Genomic DNA, 13,597 nt, shown 5'->3' on the forward strand with positions numbered 1-13,597 from the left:
CAGATTTTCCCCTCTGTGAAGCTGCCTGGTGAATAACAAAACCCGCATTGTTCTTGGGTGTTCTTTTGAATTTATTTTCTGTCATCTTCTTAAGGAAAGAAAATACAGCTTCTCTCACTTTGCACCCTTTGGGACAGCAACTGCAGATGAAGAGCAAGCAATCAACATGTCAGGATAAAATTAGATTGCCACAGAGTACAAGGTTTGATCCAATATCTGTATCAGATTTTGTTCTCGGCTGTGCACATGGCAATAAAATACTTTGTTTGTTGCCTACGAGCATGCTTCACGAGCACCCCTATCACACCCCACGGGCACCCAACCCAGAGCAGAGCCAGCCCCGAGGCAGGGACAGCCACCCCTGCACCCTCAGCCCCACTCGCTGCCCCGCAGTCCCGGTCCCATGTGCCAAGCTGTCCCTACAGACCAACCTCACGGGGCAGGGGCTGCGACTGCTGCAGTGCAGCTTGTACATAACACATCTACACGTTGACATCCCTTTTTCCAGTCATTTTGAGCGTTAATAGTATTTCCTTCTATTTTACTGTAAAAAGCAGAAATATTGAAAATGTACGTTCACAAATTTCTGGTTAGGATCAAAAAGCATGTTTTGGTTAACCCGAAGCATCTAAACTGAGGATTAAATCCATTTTCTCTTAGGTGTTAAATATTGAAACGCACACGCACTTTTCCTGTATCACTTGTGGCACACTCAGTCTCCTGGTTAAGGGATTTAACCTTGTTCCGCTCCTACCCAGCTACAGGATTCATATGAGGAGACTGCAAGGATGTCCTCTGCCTCTGCGTTATTTCGGTCCTCAGACCCGCTCTTGCTGCTCTGTCAGTGGCTTTCAAATTAATGGTCTGATCTTTAAAATTAATGAGTTTTCATCGACCTCCGTGGAAGTGGATCAGGTCTGAGCCTGTCAGCCTGCCTGGCAGATCTCATCAGAGCTGGATCTGGAAGCAGCTCACCTACTTTTACACCCAAGCCCAGCACCTCTGAGTGCATCGCCTGAAGCCACATCCTTCTGATCTCATTAATTTAGCTGTGTGAGTCCTGCTGCTCCAGGCCAACAGGTTTTTAGTAATGAGAATTTTGGTTTTGTTCTGCGGTTGCTTCAAGTTGTTTGGGGTTCCTTTCTACACCAGCTTAGCTCCAGCAACCTGCCTACCAAGCTTTTATTAGCTCAGGATTTCCTGGGAGAGGAAATTGAGCACCTATGTTTTCCCAATTCCTAAATGAGATTTGAAAAATCTCATTTCAATAATTACAGTAACAAGGAATCCCAGAAAAAAATTATAAATGGATTAGCTCATAGGGGATGGAGACCTCTTCAGCTATGGCAAAATATTTTTTTTCTGTGGAAAACGCAGCAAATCTTGAAGAAGGAGTGCTCAGAAATTGCTAGACCATCACTTGGGACATGGAAATCTCAATAGTTGAGGATCAGTGATGAGCATAGCCTGCAGCACATCTTGATTTTGTTTAAACGTGCTTTCATATGGCTGTGATGGACAGGCACAAGGAGCTAGGAGAGGAGCAGCAGGCGGGAAAGGAGAGTTGTGCCATTAAGAATGAGGCAGGGACTCCCAGCCAGTGCTAAACCTAACAACCCAGATACAAATTCTGCCCTGGGAAGGGTCCTGCATGAGCCCCAAAGGCAGACCAGCCCATGCCCTTCAGCTGGACACGGCACAGCTCCCATCATGCCAAAACAGATGGGGAGAGACACTAAGGCATAGACACAATAGGTGGGGAAAACAACCGCATCCCTATCGAAGGGATGCAACCAGGACATCATAAAAATAATTTCCTATTTGCAAAGGACACTTGCGATTTCTGTCATAAAATCTTCCAAAACCACCTCACAACCCAACTTCTACAGCCATCGGAGTAGTGAGAATTACATAAGATCCTTGCTATTTGCTTTATTTTATGCTTAACTCATATCCTCAATGATTCATTATCAAGATTTGTCAGAACTAATTAAGATGAGTGCCAGCTGTGATAGTGTTTGGTTTCACAGCACCTTGCTCTGTGGGGTGCGACCGAGGTGGCTTGGTGTGTGCAGTTAGCTAATAGCAAGCAGTGCCTGGGCAGCTGGCTGCCAGCCGCAGTCCAAGCTGCTCGCAGAGGTGAAGCTCTTTAGCAGCCCCTGGGGATGTGGTGCTTCTGTGTATGAAATTGAGTTTTCAGGAACTCTATTTAAAAAAAAAAAAAAAATTCATCATCAACAAAAAGAAAATGTATTAAATTACACATATGAGTTTCTGTTGTGTGGCAAGCCAACTCCCTTTATTTAAATAAAAACAAGTAAATACCAAAAATGGTATAACTTTTAAAGTCAGGAAGGGTGAAGAAGCAGCTTTGGTTATGATTTTGAAAATGAGTTTTAATTCTAATGTGAACTATCTGGTAGACCCCTCTGTAAGCAGGTCACCAACGAAACCCTTCTGGCCCTGCTTTTGTACAGGTGAAGTTAATCATGACACAGCCTAGGTGCAGGTGTGTACTCACTGCTCCAAAACAAGCACTGGATTTCTGGGCAGCAGCGGCACAGAGATGAGCGAGCTGTGACATGGGGGCTGGGCCTGAAGGGCACAGAGGGGAGATTTTGAATCTGAAAAGTGAGATTACAGAAAGAAAATTTTTAGAAAAGCCAACCAATAAAGATAGCAAAGCCCGGGGCCCAGCTGTGAATTCTGCCGCTGTGAGCAGCAGGCAGGGGGCCGGGCGCTGAGTGCTGCAGGTGGGGGGTGGGGGACGACGACGACTGCAGAGCGGGGCGGGGGCTCAGCAGGAAACCAAGGAGCGTTTCATCCCTTCATTAAGGATGCCATCACAGCATGTGCAGAGTGGGTGGAAGGAGCAAGCGTGACTGGCTTTCCCAGAGGCAGATTTTGCAGCCTGGGTGTTTCTTTTTAGGTGGGTGTTGGGGCTTTTTGAGGGAAACACTGAAGAGGAGCAGATGGGAGGAGGATGTGTGCCCCTTCCCCCCCCAGGTGCCTCCCACAGGGGACCCTGACTCTGCACCCCCCGGAGCTGCCCCTGGGAGCTGCCACGTGGGTCACCTTGTCACCAGGTCCCGAGCCTCGGGCAGGTGGAGAAAACCAGCTGGTCTCGCTCCTGAGAGCGTGCAAACTCCCTCAGCACTGCAGATATTTCGGGGATTTAGTGAATCAGAATATTCCTAGTAAATCAGAAACTGAGATAATAGTGAGTGTTTGAGAAGAAAAAGTTATTGTTCTCAGTGGATTGCAGGGATTGTAATGATTCGGCTGAAGTGCCCATCTAATAGAGCTGCCTCTTTGAAATATTTGCCATCTCCGAGGAACAGTTTTAAAGTGTCTCCTGCATAATTGATTGATTCATTCTCCTCAGATGCCTGGATGGCTCTCAGAGCGATGGGACAGGTACTGATGGCACTTTTGAGGGGATGTGTGTCCTACATGGCCAGGGGAACATGGGGAGTTGCCTGGAACTGACCCCACGCCCATTCTGAGGGGCTTCGGTGGCTTTTGTTCCCCACATCTCCCAAAGGACAGGAGACTCAGCCTGCTTGTGGGATAGGGCCTGCAGGATTGAGGCCCTTCCGAGGGATCAAGGCCCTCCTGCCCCAGCCGAGTTCTGGGTGTGAAGAGATGAGGTGGGGCAGCCCTGGTGCACCTGGGGCCTGCTCTCCTGGGCTCGTTGGTTCGGAGGGAGCTGCTGACCACCGCAGGCCACAGGTAAGCGGGAGTTTGCCTGGAAAGGCTCAAACACTGGGAGAGAAATCGGTCAAAAATGTATTAATTTTAAGATGTCGTTAACTGTAGTCATGTGGCAGCATGGAAGGTGGTATCCAGCCCCTGTACTGCCACTTGACTTTCTAAGTGTGCTGCATTGGTGGGCTCATTTCATAGCCCTAATGAATGGGTGGGGACTGCTGCAGTGGCACCCACTGGCTCAGGCTCTGTGAGTTGGCCGCAGACCCCGGCCCACGCTTGGGGGATTTCCTCCTCAAGCACTAGCAGCGCATGCAGAGGAGGCAAGACCCAGGAAATGGCTGGAAATAGAAAACAACTCTGTGTGTGTAAATCTGTGGGCCTTTTTAAGCATTAGAAAGAGGTAAATGTTCCTCTCCAGAGAGGGGCCAAGGTCAGCCTGCTGAGCCACGCTGCTCTGTCCATTTGGTTTTGTATGGGAGCACAATGGCACAGTACCGCAGGGTGCTAGGCCCAGGTGCTCTGTGTTTCAGCACAAGGTATCCGTTGCGTATTTCTGAATAGCATTAAGAACAACCCCTAACACTTATTTTATATTTACAAACTTAATGTGTATATAATACGTAATCAATAATACATACTTAATATACAAAAATTCAACATTGTTATCTAATAGCTTATAATAACAATATAAACACATGAACACGTGTTGCTGTATAAGGTCAGATACAGCAAAAGATCCAGGCCACTACATCCTTAAAGAGGATTTGCTCTCCCCACCTCCCTGGCAGCCAGCACCGCGCTGACACTTTCTCTTTGTAAACAGCTGCAGCCAAACACCGAGTTAAGGATCAGGATTTTTCAGGAGCCTCTGCTCCAAAAATTCATTATTTTCCAAACGCCAGATAAGCAGGCACTCTGGCTGCTGTCCCAACACTGACTTCACCCAACAAATTAATTGCTTGTACCGTGTCCACTACAGTTGTTCAAAATGACCTCCAACCGTTCACAGCAACAGCATGCTATGTTACCAAAATTTGAAATATTGTCTTATTTCTCTCTTCTGCTTTTCCATAGCTCTTTGTTTTGCTTCCATTGGTCCATTGTAACGCGATTTTGTGTTCACCCTGCCAGCTGCCCACATAAAAGCAATATTTAATTATACAGCTTCTTTGGAAGTAGATGCAGGTCATGTCCTCTTGTGATGGAAATGGTGTTGCTCCCCAGAAGGATGCTGATTTCTTTCTGGCAATGTCTTTTCTTATCCGGTACCGATTTGGCTGAATCCATGATCTTATTTGACAGACAAGTTAAGAAATGTTTTTGACTATGCTTTTCGATGTGTTTAACCACTAATTGTTTACTTGTAAACAAATTCCCTTGCTAAAAAGATCAGGCTAGGATTCTTGTGAAGTTGTTTTATGTCTCGTTTTGAGTTTGTTTTTTTTTTTGGGAAGCAAACCTTCCCAGTGGGAGGCAGAGGGCATCCCCAGCAGCGGGGACACGGTGGCCTCAGTGCTGCCCACAGAGACAGCGCTTCTCGTGTGCTCTGAAGCACCCTGCAGCCCTCCCCTCCCCTGCTGCTTTCAGGGAGAGAAATGGAATAACTTCATTCCTATTGCACCAGTCCTATGCCCTGCTCTAGTGTGAGCACAGTGCTCCAGTGCTGAATTAGGGCATCTAAAGAAAGCATTCTCCGCTCTCTGGGAACTTAGCGAGTGACTTTTGCTGGGAATTTGATTTAGTGCAAGAATGACTAATTATGAGGTGAAATACTAAGCATAACATTGAAACGACTTTCCCACCAGTCAAAAAAGAAAAATATGCTTCTATCGATATTCTCATTAAATACATACAACACTGTCATTCTGCTGCTTTACTGTAATAACATTGCTTTCTGAGAGTCATTTCAGATTAGGGATACAACTTTAACGTGATTTAGTATGTTGTAACTCTAAATCCTCACTGACAGCTTTAAGAGTGGGGAAGTTCAGCCTGGAGTGGATGTAATCTAATGTATGCTGAGGAACCAGGGGCCAAATCCTTGCGGAGCAGAACTGTTCCGGTGGTTGGTAGGTGAGAAGAGCTTTTTAGATCCAACAGGACAGGGGCTGCCATGCAGTGCAGGTTCTGAAGCACAGATATGTTGTGATGTGTCATGATATGTGAGTGATGTGTTGAGGATTGTATTTAGCCAGTGTTGTCTCACCTCCAGGCATTCAATAATCCAAACCAAATGACAAGCTTCTTCAAAGTAAAACATGGCAGTCACAGATAGGCAGGTTATTGGGTTACTGGCTTTAGTTTCTTCTCTGTGAGCACCAGAACAAATGTAGGTAGCCAATTGCACACAGTGGAAGGAGATCACGCACAATAAAGGGGAGATTACTAACTACTTTAAGACTTAAAAAGTAGGAAATTGAAAACTGATAAAAACAGGACTTTGTTCAGGCAGTGTCCAATCAAATGGTGGTACTTGTTACCACCACATGCCATTGAAGGCAAGTGGAAGAGGGGCCAGGCATGTTTATGGATATCTATAATATCCAGAGTAACGATCAAATTTGGAATGTAATTAAAATAATTTTTCATGCTTCATGGCTTAAACCAATTCCTATATATGAGAAACCAGGATGAGATTTATGGTAGGAGTAGATTAAAGACATCTGCATGCTGCAGAACTACTGTCTTTTCTTCTGCAGCATCTGCTGCTATTCTAAGGCAAGATACTAGGCTAGGACAGATCCTAGGTCTACCTTGATCAAGTGTGCAATTTTCTATGTTCCCACAGGGAATCTACTGTGGAATACATAGACTAATTTTTTAGGTAACCAGGGTGTGATGAAAAGAACCATGAAGTAGACGGCAGATGGGTTTTCTGTAATTCTGAGAGGATAAACATGTTGAATGTAACTGTGGATTTGCCCAAGGAAAAAAAGGCAAAAAAGCAAGAAAACTCTCAAAATGATGAGGTAGCTTCCTGCAAAACAAGGCACAGATTTGCCAAAAAGAAAATAGGGGAAAAAAAAAGCCTTAAAAAAACTTTTAGATTCATATAGTGGCATCCCACAAAACAATGCAATTTATTAGAAAAGATGGTTTATATTTATACTCTTCCTGAAGCTTGAGCACTTAAGGCAAGCTTGAGTTGTGCTTGCAAACTCTCCTGTACAGCCACTAGAGTCAGAGTTTTTAATAATAATAAATACAGCAAAGATTCTCGATGAGGAGCTTCAAGTGGGCAAGAGGTAAATAAGCAGTGAAGAGCTTACACTCAATCACACGCATTCAGATGTGAAAGGGGCTGAGGCTGACGTTATCGAGGAATGGTTCAGGAGGAATTGCTGACACTGAGCAGCAGCTGAGCCCATGCACAGAGCTGAGATGCGCGTGGGCATCGCTGGCACTGGCCAGGCAGCTTGGGCTGGTGGGGCTGGAGGATGAGGTTTTTCAGTCCATAGAATAACTAAATTTTGATGCTAAGCCCCAAAAATATAATTTCTATCGGAGAACTCCAGCTGCTTTTATTGGTCTTTATCCTTGTTACTTCCTGGCCCTGCTGCAAAACCCCCAGGCCTGCTACGTCTGCCCAGTTCTACTGCTGCGTCCCAAGCACCCTCCCTCACTGAGGAATATGCACATGCCTGCTCTGCTTGGGGTGGAATTGAGGAGCAATGGTCTGGAAAACCTGGTTTCAGTAACTTTTGCCAAAAACAAACGGACACGGAGAAAAGGAAAAAAGCTGGAAACTAGTGAGGACGTAAGGCTTAAAAAAAAAATTCTAAGAGATTGTAAGATGTTAAAATGCCGTAATGATTTCTGGAAGATTCCTGCAAAATCCTAGCCAGCTCCATCTCAAGCCGAGGCCTGACTTGCAAAGCCCCTCACTGGTGTCTGCTGAGCAGGAGTGCTGCAGCGTTCCTGTGTGCAGGATCAAATTTGGCTGGGCCTCAGCAGGTAGCAACCATCGGAGCTGTGTCACCATGAGCTCCCTGAAGGATGGCGTGCTGGAATGCAGGCAGTCCCCACAGCTGCGAGGGGAACATGTCAGGGCTGCAGCTGGAGCAGGCAGGATGATGAACAGCAACTCCGCTTGACCCAGTGTTTGCACAGAAGGATTTAAAGACAGTTTCCAAAAACATGTGCTTGGCCTGGCAGGAATCAGACGTCAGAACTGTATTTTGTATTACTCTCGAGTTGGGAAGGGGTCAGGGCATGGATTTGCTGGTCAGCAGGGAACGGCAACAGGTGTTATCTCCTTGGCTATTATAGTTCGGGGCTGAATGGAACAAAACCACATGTTCCAGCATCCTTGAGATCTTGGTGCACTGGACGAAACGGGTATGAAGCTCTTAAAAAAGCATGAGATCAGGTGCATCACTTCATTTTCGGGAGTATGGGGTTACATCCAAACTCCTCCTCCTCCTCCTCACTGGCTCCACTGGTACTAGCGGCGAGGAGGATGTGCTCCCCACGGCAGAGCCGGGCTCTCCGCTTCGACGCCGAGGGCTGGCCGGAACGCCGCTCGGGGCGCCGCTGCCTGGGGCCGGGCTGGCCGCGCTGCCCGGGCAGAGGGTGGCGGCGGCTCCGCGAGGGCTGGGGGCTCTGCTCGCCTCCCGCCCGCCCTGCCCCGGCTCCGGGACCCGGGGAGCGAGGCTGCTCCGGCTCTGCACGCCCCCGGTTCTGCCCATCCATCCCCGGCACCATCGGCCCGCGCTCCTCCACCTGTAGCCCCGCGGAGCCCAACCGCCGGAGCCATCGCGGCCGCCCGCCTCCGTGCCCGGCCGCGGCTCGGCCGCATCCTGCGCAGCGGCGGCCCCGGGGCGGGGCGGCGGAGGGGGCGGGGGGCGGAGAGGCCCCGGCCACCATTTAAAGCGGCAGCGGCGCGGCGCGGCTCCCTAGTGCCGAGCTGCCGCGGAGCGCGGCGGAGGTAGAACCGGGCGGGAGCGGCCCGAGCCCCGCATCCCGCCCCGAGCCCCGCGTCGCGCCCCGGCGGGCGGATGAAGGCGCAGGGGGGCGCGGGGCAGCGCCCGGGGGCGACCGGCAGCACCATGCTCCGCCTGGGCAGGCTGCTGCGGCTCCTGACTCTGGTGAAGTTGCCCTGCTGCCTGCTGGAGTTCCTGCTCTCCGAGGCGGCCCTGGGGCAGGAGATGTACGCGCCGCACTCCATCCGGCTGGAGGGGGACATCACGCTGGGAGGACTCTTCCCCGTCCACGCCAAAGGCCCCCCGGGCGTGCCCTGCGGGGACATTAAGAAGGAAAACGGCATCCACAGGCTGGAAGCGATGCTCTACGCCCTGGACCAGATCAACAGCGACCCGGAGCTGCTGCCCAATGTCACGCTGGGCGCTCGCATCCTGGACACCTGCTCCCGAGACACCTACGCGCTGGAGCAGTCGCTCACCTTCGTGCAGGCGCTCATCCAGAAGGACACCTCCGACGTGAGGTGCACCAACGGGGAGCCGCCCGTCTTCGTCAAGCCGGAGAAAGTAGTTGGAGTGATCGGGGCGTCGGGAAGTTCCGTGTCTATTATGGTGGCCAACATCCTCCGGCTCTTCCAGGTAGGGCTGCGCGGCGCCGGGTAGCGGAGCAGCGAACCTAGCCGAGCCGAGCCGAGCCGAACCGAGCCGTGCCGAGCCGAACCGAGCCGCGCGGCGGAGCCGAACTCTGCTCGCGCCCCCTCAGGTGCTTCATTCGCTTCCCCTCCGGAGCCTCTCGTTTCCCTCCCAGCCGCCCGCTCTATGTCAGCATCCTCCCCTGTCTCCCTTCTCTACGGTGCACGGCACTTTCTGGATTTATCGCCCCATTTGCAAGAAGCAATCCGTGAAGGGAAAGGAGGAGGAAAAAAAAAAAAAGGCGATGACTGAGATGGGTTTGCATTAGAGAGAAATATGGCTCGGCAGCGGGGCACGGCCGGGCCGGGGACCGGAGGGGGCTTCGGCCCCTGCCCCCAGGGGGGGATCCGCCGGCTCTGGGCGCTGCGCAGCGCGGGGACGGCGGCAGAACCGCCACCAGATGCATCGCGAGCGGCGGAGTTTCTCGCTTCCTATCCTCCGCCTTCGCATGCGGAAGGTGCCGGTGGGGTTATTTTTATTTTTTTTTTTATTTTTTCTTTTTGCAGCGGGCGGAGAGATCCCCCGCTTTTCCCGTCTGGAAACTTGTGGAGGTTTTCCCGGCAGAGCCCATCTGGTGTCAGCAGCCACCGCCGCTCCGCGTCCCCATCCCCGGGGCCGGAGCAGCCGCCCCGCGCGGCGCGGAGCCTCGCCGGTCGCTCTGGTCTCGGTGCTGTCCGTTCTCCCCAGAGAGCACGAAGGAAGTGGTTCTGTTTTCCTCGCTCTCCTCCCTCCCCCGCCCGGCAGACTGCGGTGCGCTGAATCCCCGGCAATTTGCGCGGCCGTACCGCGCGGGGCTCGGCGCCGGGATGCTGTCTCCGGAGGCAGCCGTGTGCGCGGCGCTGCTTTCGCTCCGCACTTCTTTCATTGCCAGCAGCCCTCCGTGGGCTGCGGTCCCGCTCCCTCCGAGGGACCGAAGTTGTGCCGGAGGATGGCTCAGTGCTCCGCCGGCGGCTGTCTGGACCGAGCCGCAGCCAAGGGCGAATCGTGGGCGCAGAGATCCCATTGGGAAGGGAAGCCCGGGCGCTCCGAGCCCTCCCGTAATGCCACGATACCTGCGAGATCCTCGGTGGTGTTGATGTTACATAAGGGAGTTTGCAGAAAATGAGATATTTGAGCAGTTCCTGCACGTAGCAATATTTATATATATCTAAACATTTTAACATATTGTGACTAAGCATCTGTTCCAAATTGCTCTTTACCCAAATCATCCAGAATGCAGGAACTGGTACACGCTGAGAGATCTCCCTGAATATGTATCTGCAGATTGGTTCTGCCTGCTTTAAGCACATTTTCTGTGTGCTAGAACTGTTCCCTCTCATCCTCTCATCCTTCAAAGTGCAGTTCAGAGCATACCCCAGCCAGAGGGAAATAAGACATATTTTGAGGTAGGAGTAGGAGAGGACCTGTAAAGCAACAGAGTGCAGTTGTGTGGGGAGTGAGAAACAATGAGGTACTGGGAAGCTGCACGGCAACAAACTTGTTAAGCTGCACATTTGCTGAAATGCATTTGCTTCTGCCGCCCGTGTGGTTCCTGGAGGTGCCTGCAGCTTTTGCTGACCCTGTGGTGAGGGGGTGGAGGGCTCCTGAACGTTTGTTTTTGTGCACAGGCTGGCTTTTCCCCGATGTCTCTTTCCATCTGTGGAGGCCTCTGCAAAGAAACATTACTGGTGGTTGCATTTCTCTGACAGTATTTTGGAAGAGAACCGAAGTACTCATGCTGTACCTTAATGTATGGGAAAAGAAATAGATATAACCCACGCAGAGCACAGCGGGGTTTCCTCAGGCAGCTACTGATGCTTATGGGCTTTCTCTGCAGGAAGGGTAGGACTTGGGCCATTCCTCTTGCTCTCTGCATATGGAATTACAGCAGCCATGCTTGCAGCTCACCCGTCTGTTCCTGATAGAGCACAGAGCTCTGGGAGCATCTCCAGCCAATGCCAACAGGTGCAGCAGCAGGGGAAGCTGTACCGAGGTCCTCTGACTTGAATTCATCTGTGCCATTACTGTTTGAAGCTTTGTGGAAGCTTTTGTTTGGTAAAAAAATGATGCGTAGGATCTGCGTTAGATGTGGCTTTTTTTTTCTGTGTGATCAAAGGACAAGTCCTCCCTGCGTCTCTTGGAGCTGAATGGCACTTGCAGTGAGAGCAGCTGGGGTGGGCTGGGGCAGGGCTCTGCCTGGAGCCCAGGGAAGGGCTGAGCCCCATGAGGGATGCTGCTCCCCAGCTGTGGCTGTGTGATGGAGCGGGTCACTGCTCTGCAGGGCACCGGGGATGTGCAGGTTTTTCTGTGACAGGCTCAGGAGCTGCCAGGGAGGGCAGTATGCCTCCAAAGGCCAAGTGCACGAGGATTTCTCTTCCACAATTACAGCTGATGAGAGATGAAGCCATGCAAGAATTTAGAGGAAGTCTTTTAGCCTGAATTCAGGGTCTGCTTTTGCCATCGGTTTTGTGTGGACCTCAAAGCAACATGCTTTGGTCCGGGTGTTTGGGAGCATCCCACCAGGAGCCAGCCTGACCCTGACCCTGGCGGGATCATCCTGTGCTGCTCTAAAGGCAGCGGAGTGGGCCTGGCAGTGACTCAGTGTGAAAGGGACAGAGGTGGAGGTGCCTCCAGCTGGATACTTGCTTTTTGCACCTTGTTACTCTTTCATTTCCTTCTCTCAGCAGCAGAGTGGGTGTGCTATGTGCATGGGGAGGGAGACGGTGATGTTCCCATCCAGCCCTGGGCAGCGGTGCCGGGTGCTGCAGCCGTGGGCTGTAACCAGCACAGTCGTCATTCTGCCTTGCCGAAGGCTGTGGGGCTACTGTGCAAGAAGTTACGTTTCCTTTGCTGTGTGCAAAGTGATGCTTTGTCATAGATTTTTCTAGGACACTGCAGAATATTGTTTGGAAATGTTTGTTAAGCTGCAAATTTTGGGAAGAGGGCTGCGTCATCTCTGCCAGGGTGCAGCATGGATGCAACAGGAGGAGCGACGTGTGCGGCAGAGCATGGAGATAGAAAGGCATAAATACTGAAGTGTGTCAAGTATGGTGACTTCTTCAAATTTCAATTCTGTTAGAGCATGCGACTAAGTGGTGTGCAGATTGTAAATTAAATATCTGCTCTAAAAATAAGACAAACAATTTGGGAAGCTCTTTCTAAATGCATCAGAGATGTCAAGGCAGTATGTTTTTTAGGCTGCTAGTTTCGCGCTGTAAAAAAATAAATTGTTACTTTACAGTGTCATAGGTTTCCCTATGAATTCAACTCCATGAAATTCAGTAACTATGCTGAAAAAATGCCAGATGTGTCATATCTTCTATCGGTTAAACCATGCAGTGTGGAGGGAATCATTACACTGATTTCTTTTTTTTGTACTGGAAAACTCATTTTTGGACGCCCTTAGAACTGCAGACTTCTCATTACAGGCTTTAATAATGAACTAATTACTGCTCCAGGTTTCTGTCCTCAGTGGATGTAGTTTTAAATAGTCAATCAGCAGCGGTTCTTTGTCTGAATACCTTTTTCTTTACATCAGTAATGGTTCCTGTGGCCCATAAGAGCACATTACTGTGCTCCTTCAGGAAACAGTTTAGAAAACAGAGTGGGATGAAGGTGTACGACTAGATTGGAAGTGTAAATTGAAACTCCTTTATATCCCCTGGGTGCTTTCACTGTATTTCCTTCTGCGGGAACCTCAGTACTAAGTGAGAAGGATGAAAGGTGCAGTGCCTGCTTTCTGCTGTAGACACAATGAGACCAGAAGAAATGAGATTATTTGGAAAGGAGTACAGCCTACAAGTGCAGCTCTGAGCTGAGTGCTTCTTTCCCTAGAAGAGCGCGTGCCTTTCCCAGTCATACTCGAGGTTGGATCTTGCTGGGGCACTGGGGCTGCCTGCGTGGCGGGGCTGCAGTGGCTCAGCGGGGCTCATCCTGCTGCTGGCTTCAGAGATCCATGCTGGGCCTGTGGCGGTCACCAGGTCCTGCTCTGGTGGGCCTGCCACCACTGCCAAGGGGAGGATGATGAGAGCTGTATGAGAATTGCTTCGGAATATGTGGTTTGTATCACTTCCAGATATTTTCAATCTGCTCATCTAATCCGCTTCTACAGACTCCTTCACTCCACAATAAGAGTTTTTGCAAATGAATGGTTTCTTGCTCTCCCCATCACTTGGTTAAGCTTCCCATACACGTGATGTATGCCCAGAGCTCGGTGTCTGTGTAGGACCTGGGCAGAGCCCTCTCCTGCCGGGCTAAAGGAGCGGATTCCTGGGCAGGGTTAATTTCTTGCAGAG

General features: G+C 50.5%; 1 protein-coding gene across 5 annotated transcripts in view; it reads left to right on the forward strand.

The window, feature by feature from the left end:
* GRM7 (glutamate metabotropic receptor 7) overlaps positions 2,793-13,597 on the forward strand; it is a 239,030-nt gene continuing 228,225 nt past the window's right edge. For 3 of the 5 annotated variants that reach the window (XM_021410011.1, XM_021410008.1, XM_021410010.1), the window contains exon 1: positions 8,619-9,269. In XM_021410011.1, coding sequence (XP_021265686.1) covers positions 8,709-9,269 — 561 coding nt within the window. In that variant the 5' untranslated portion in view covers positions 8,619-8,708. Of the gene's footprint in view, positions 3,733-8,618; positions 9,270-13,597 lie in introns of those variants that run through there. The other 2 variants (XM_021410013.1, XM_021410012.1) reach the window with 2 other exon arrangements.

Source organism: Numida meleagris, chromosome 11 (genome assembly GCF_002078875.1).
Source record: "Numida meleagris isolate 19003 breed g44 Domestic line chromosome 11, NumMel1.0, whole genome shotgun sequence".
NCBI lineage: Eukaryota > Metazoa > Chordata > Aves > Galliformes > Numididae > Numida > Numida meleagris.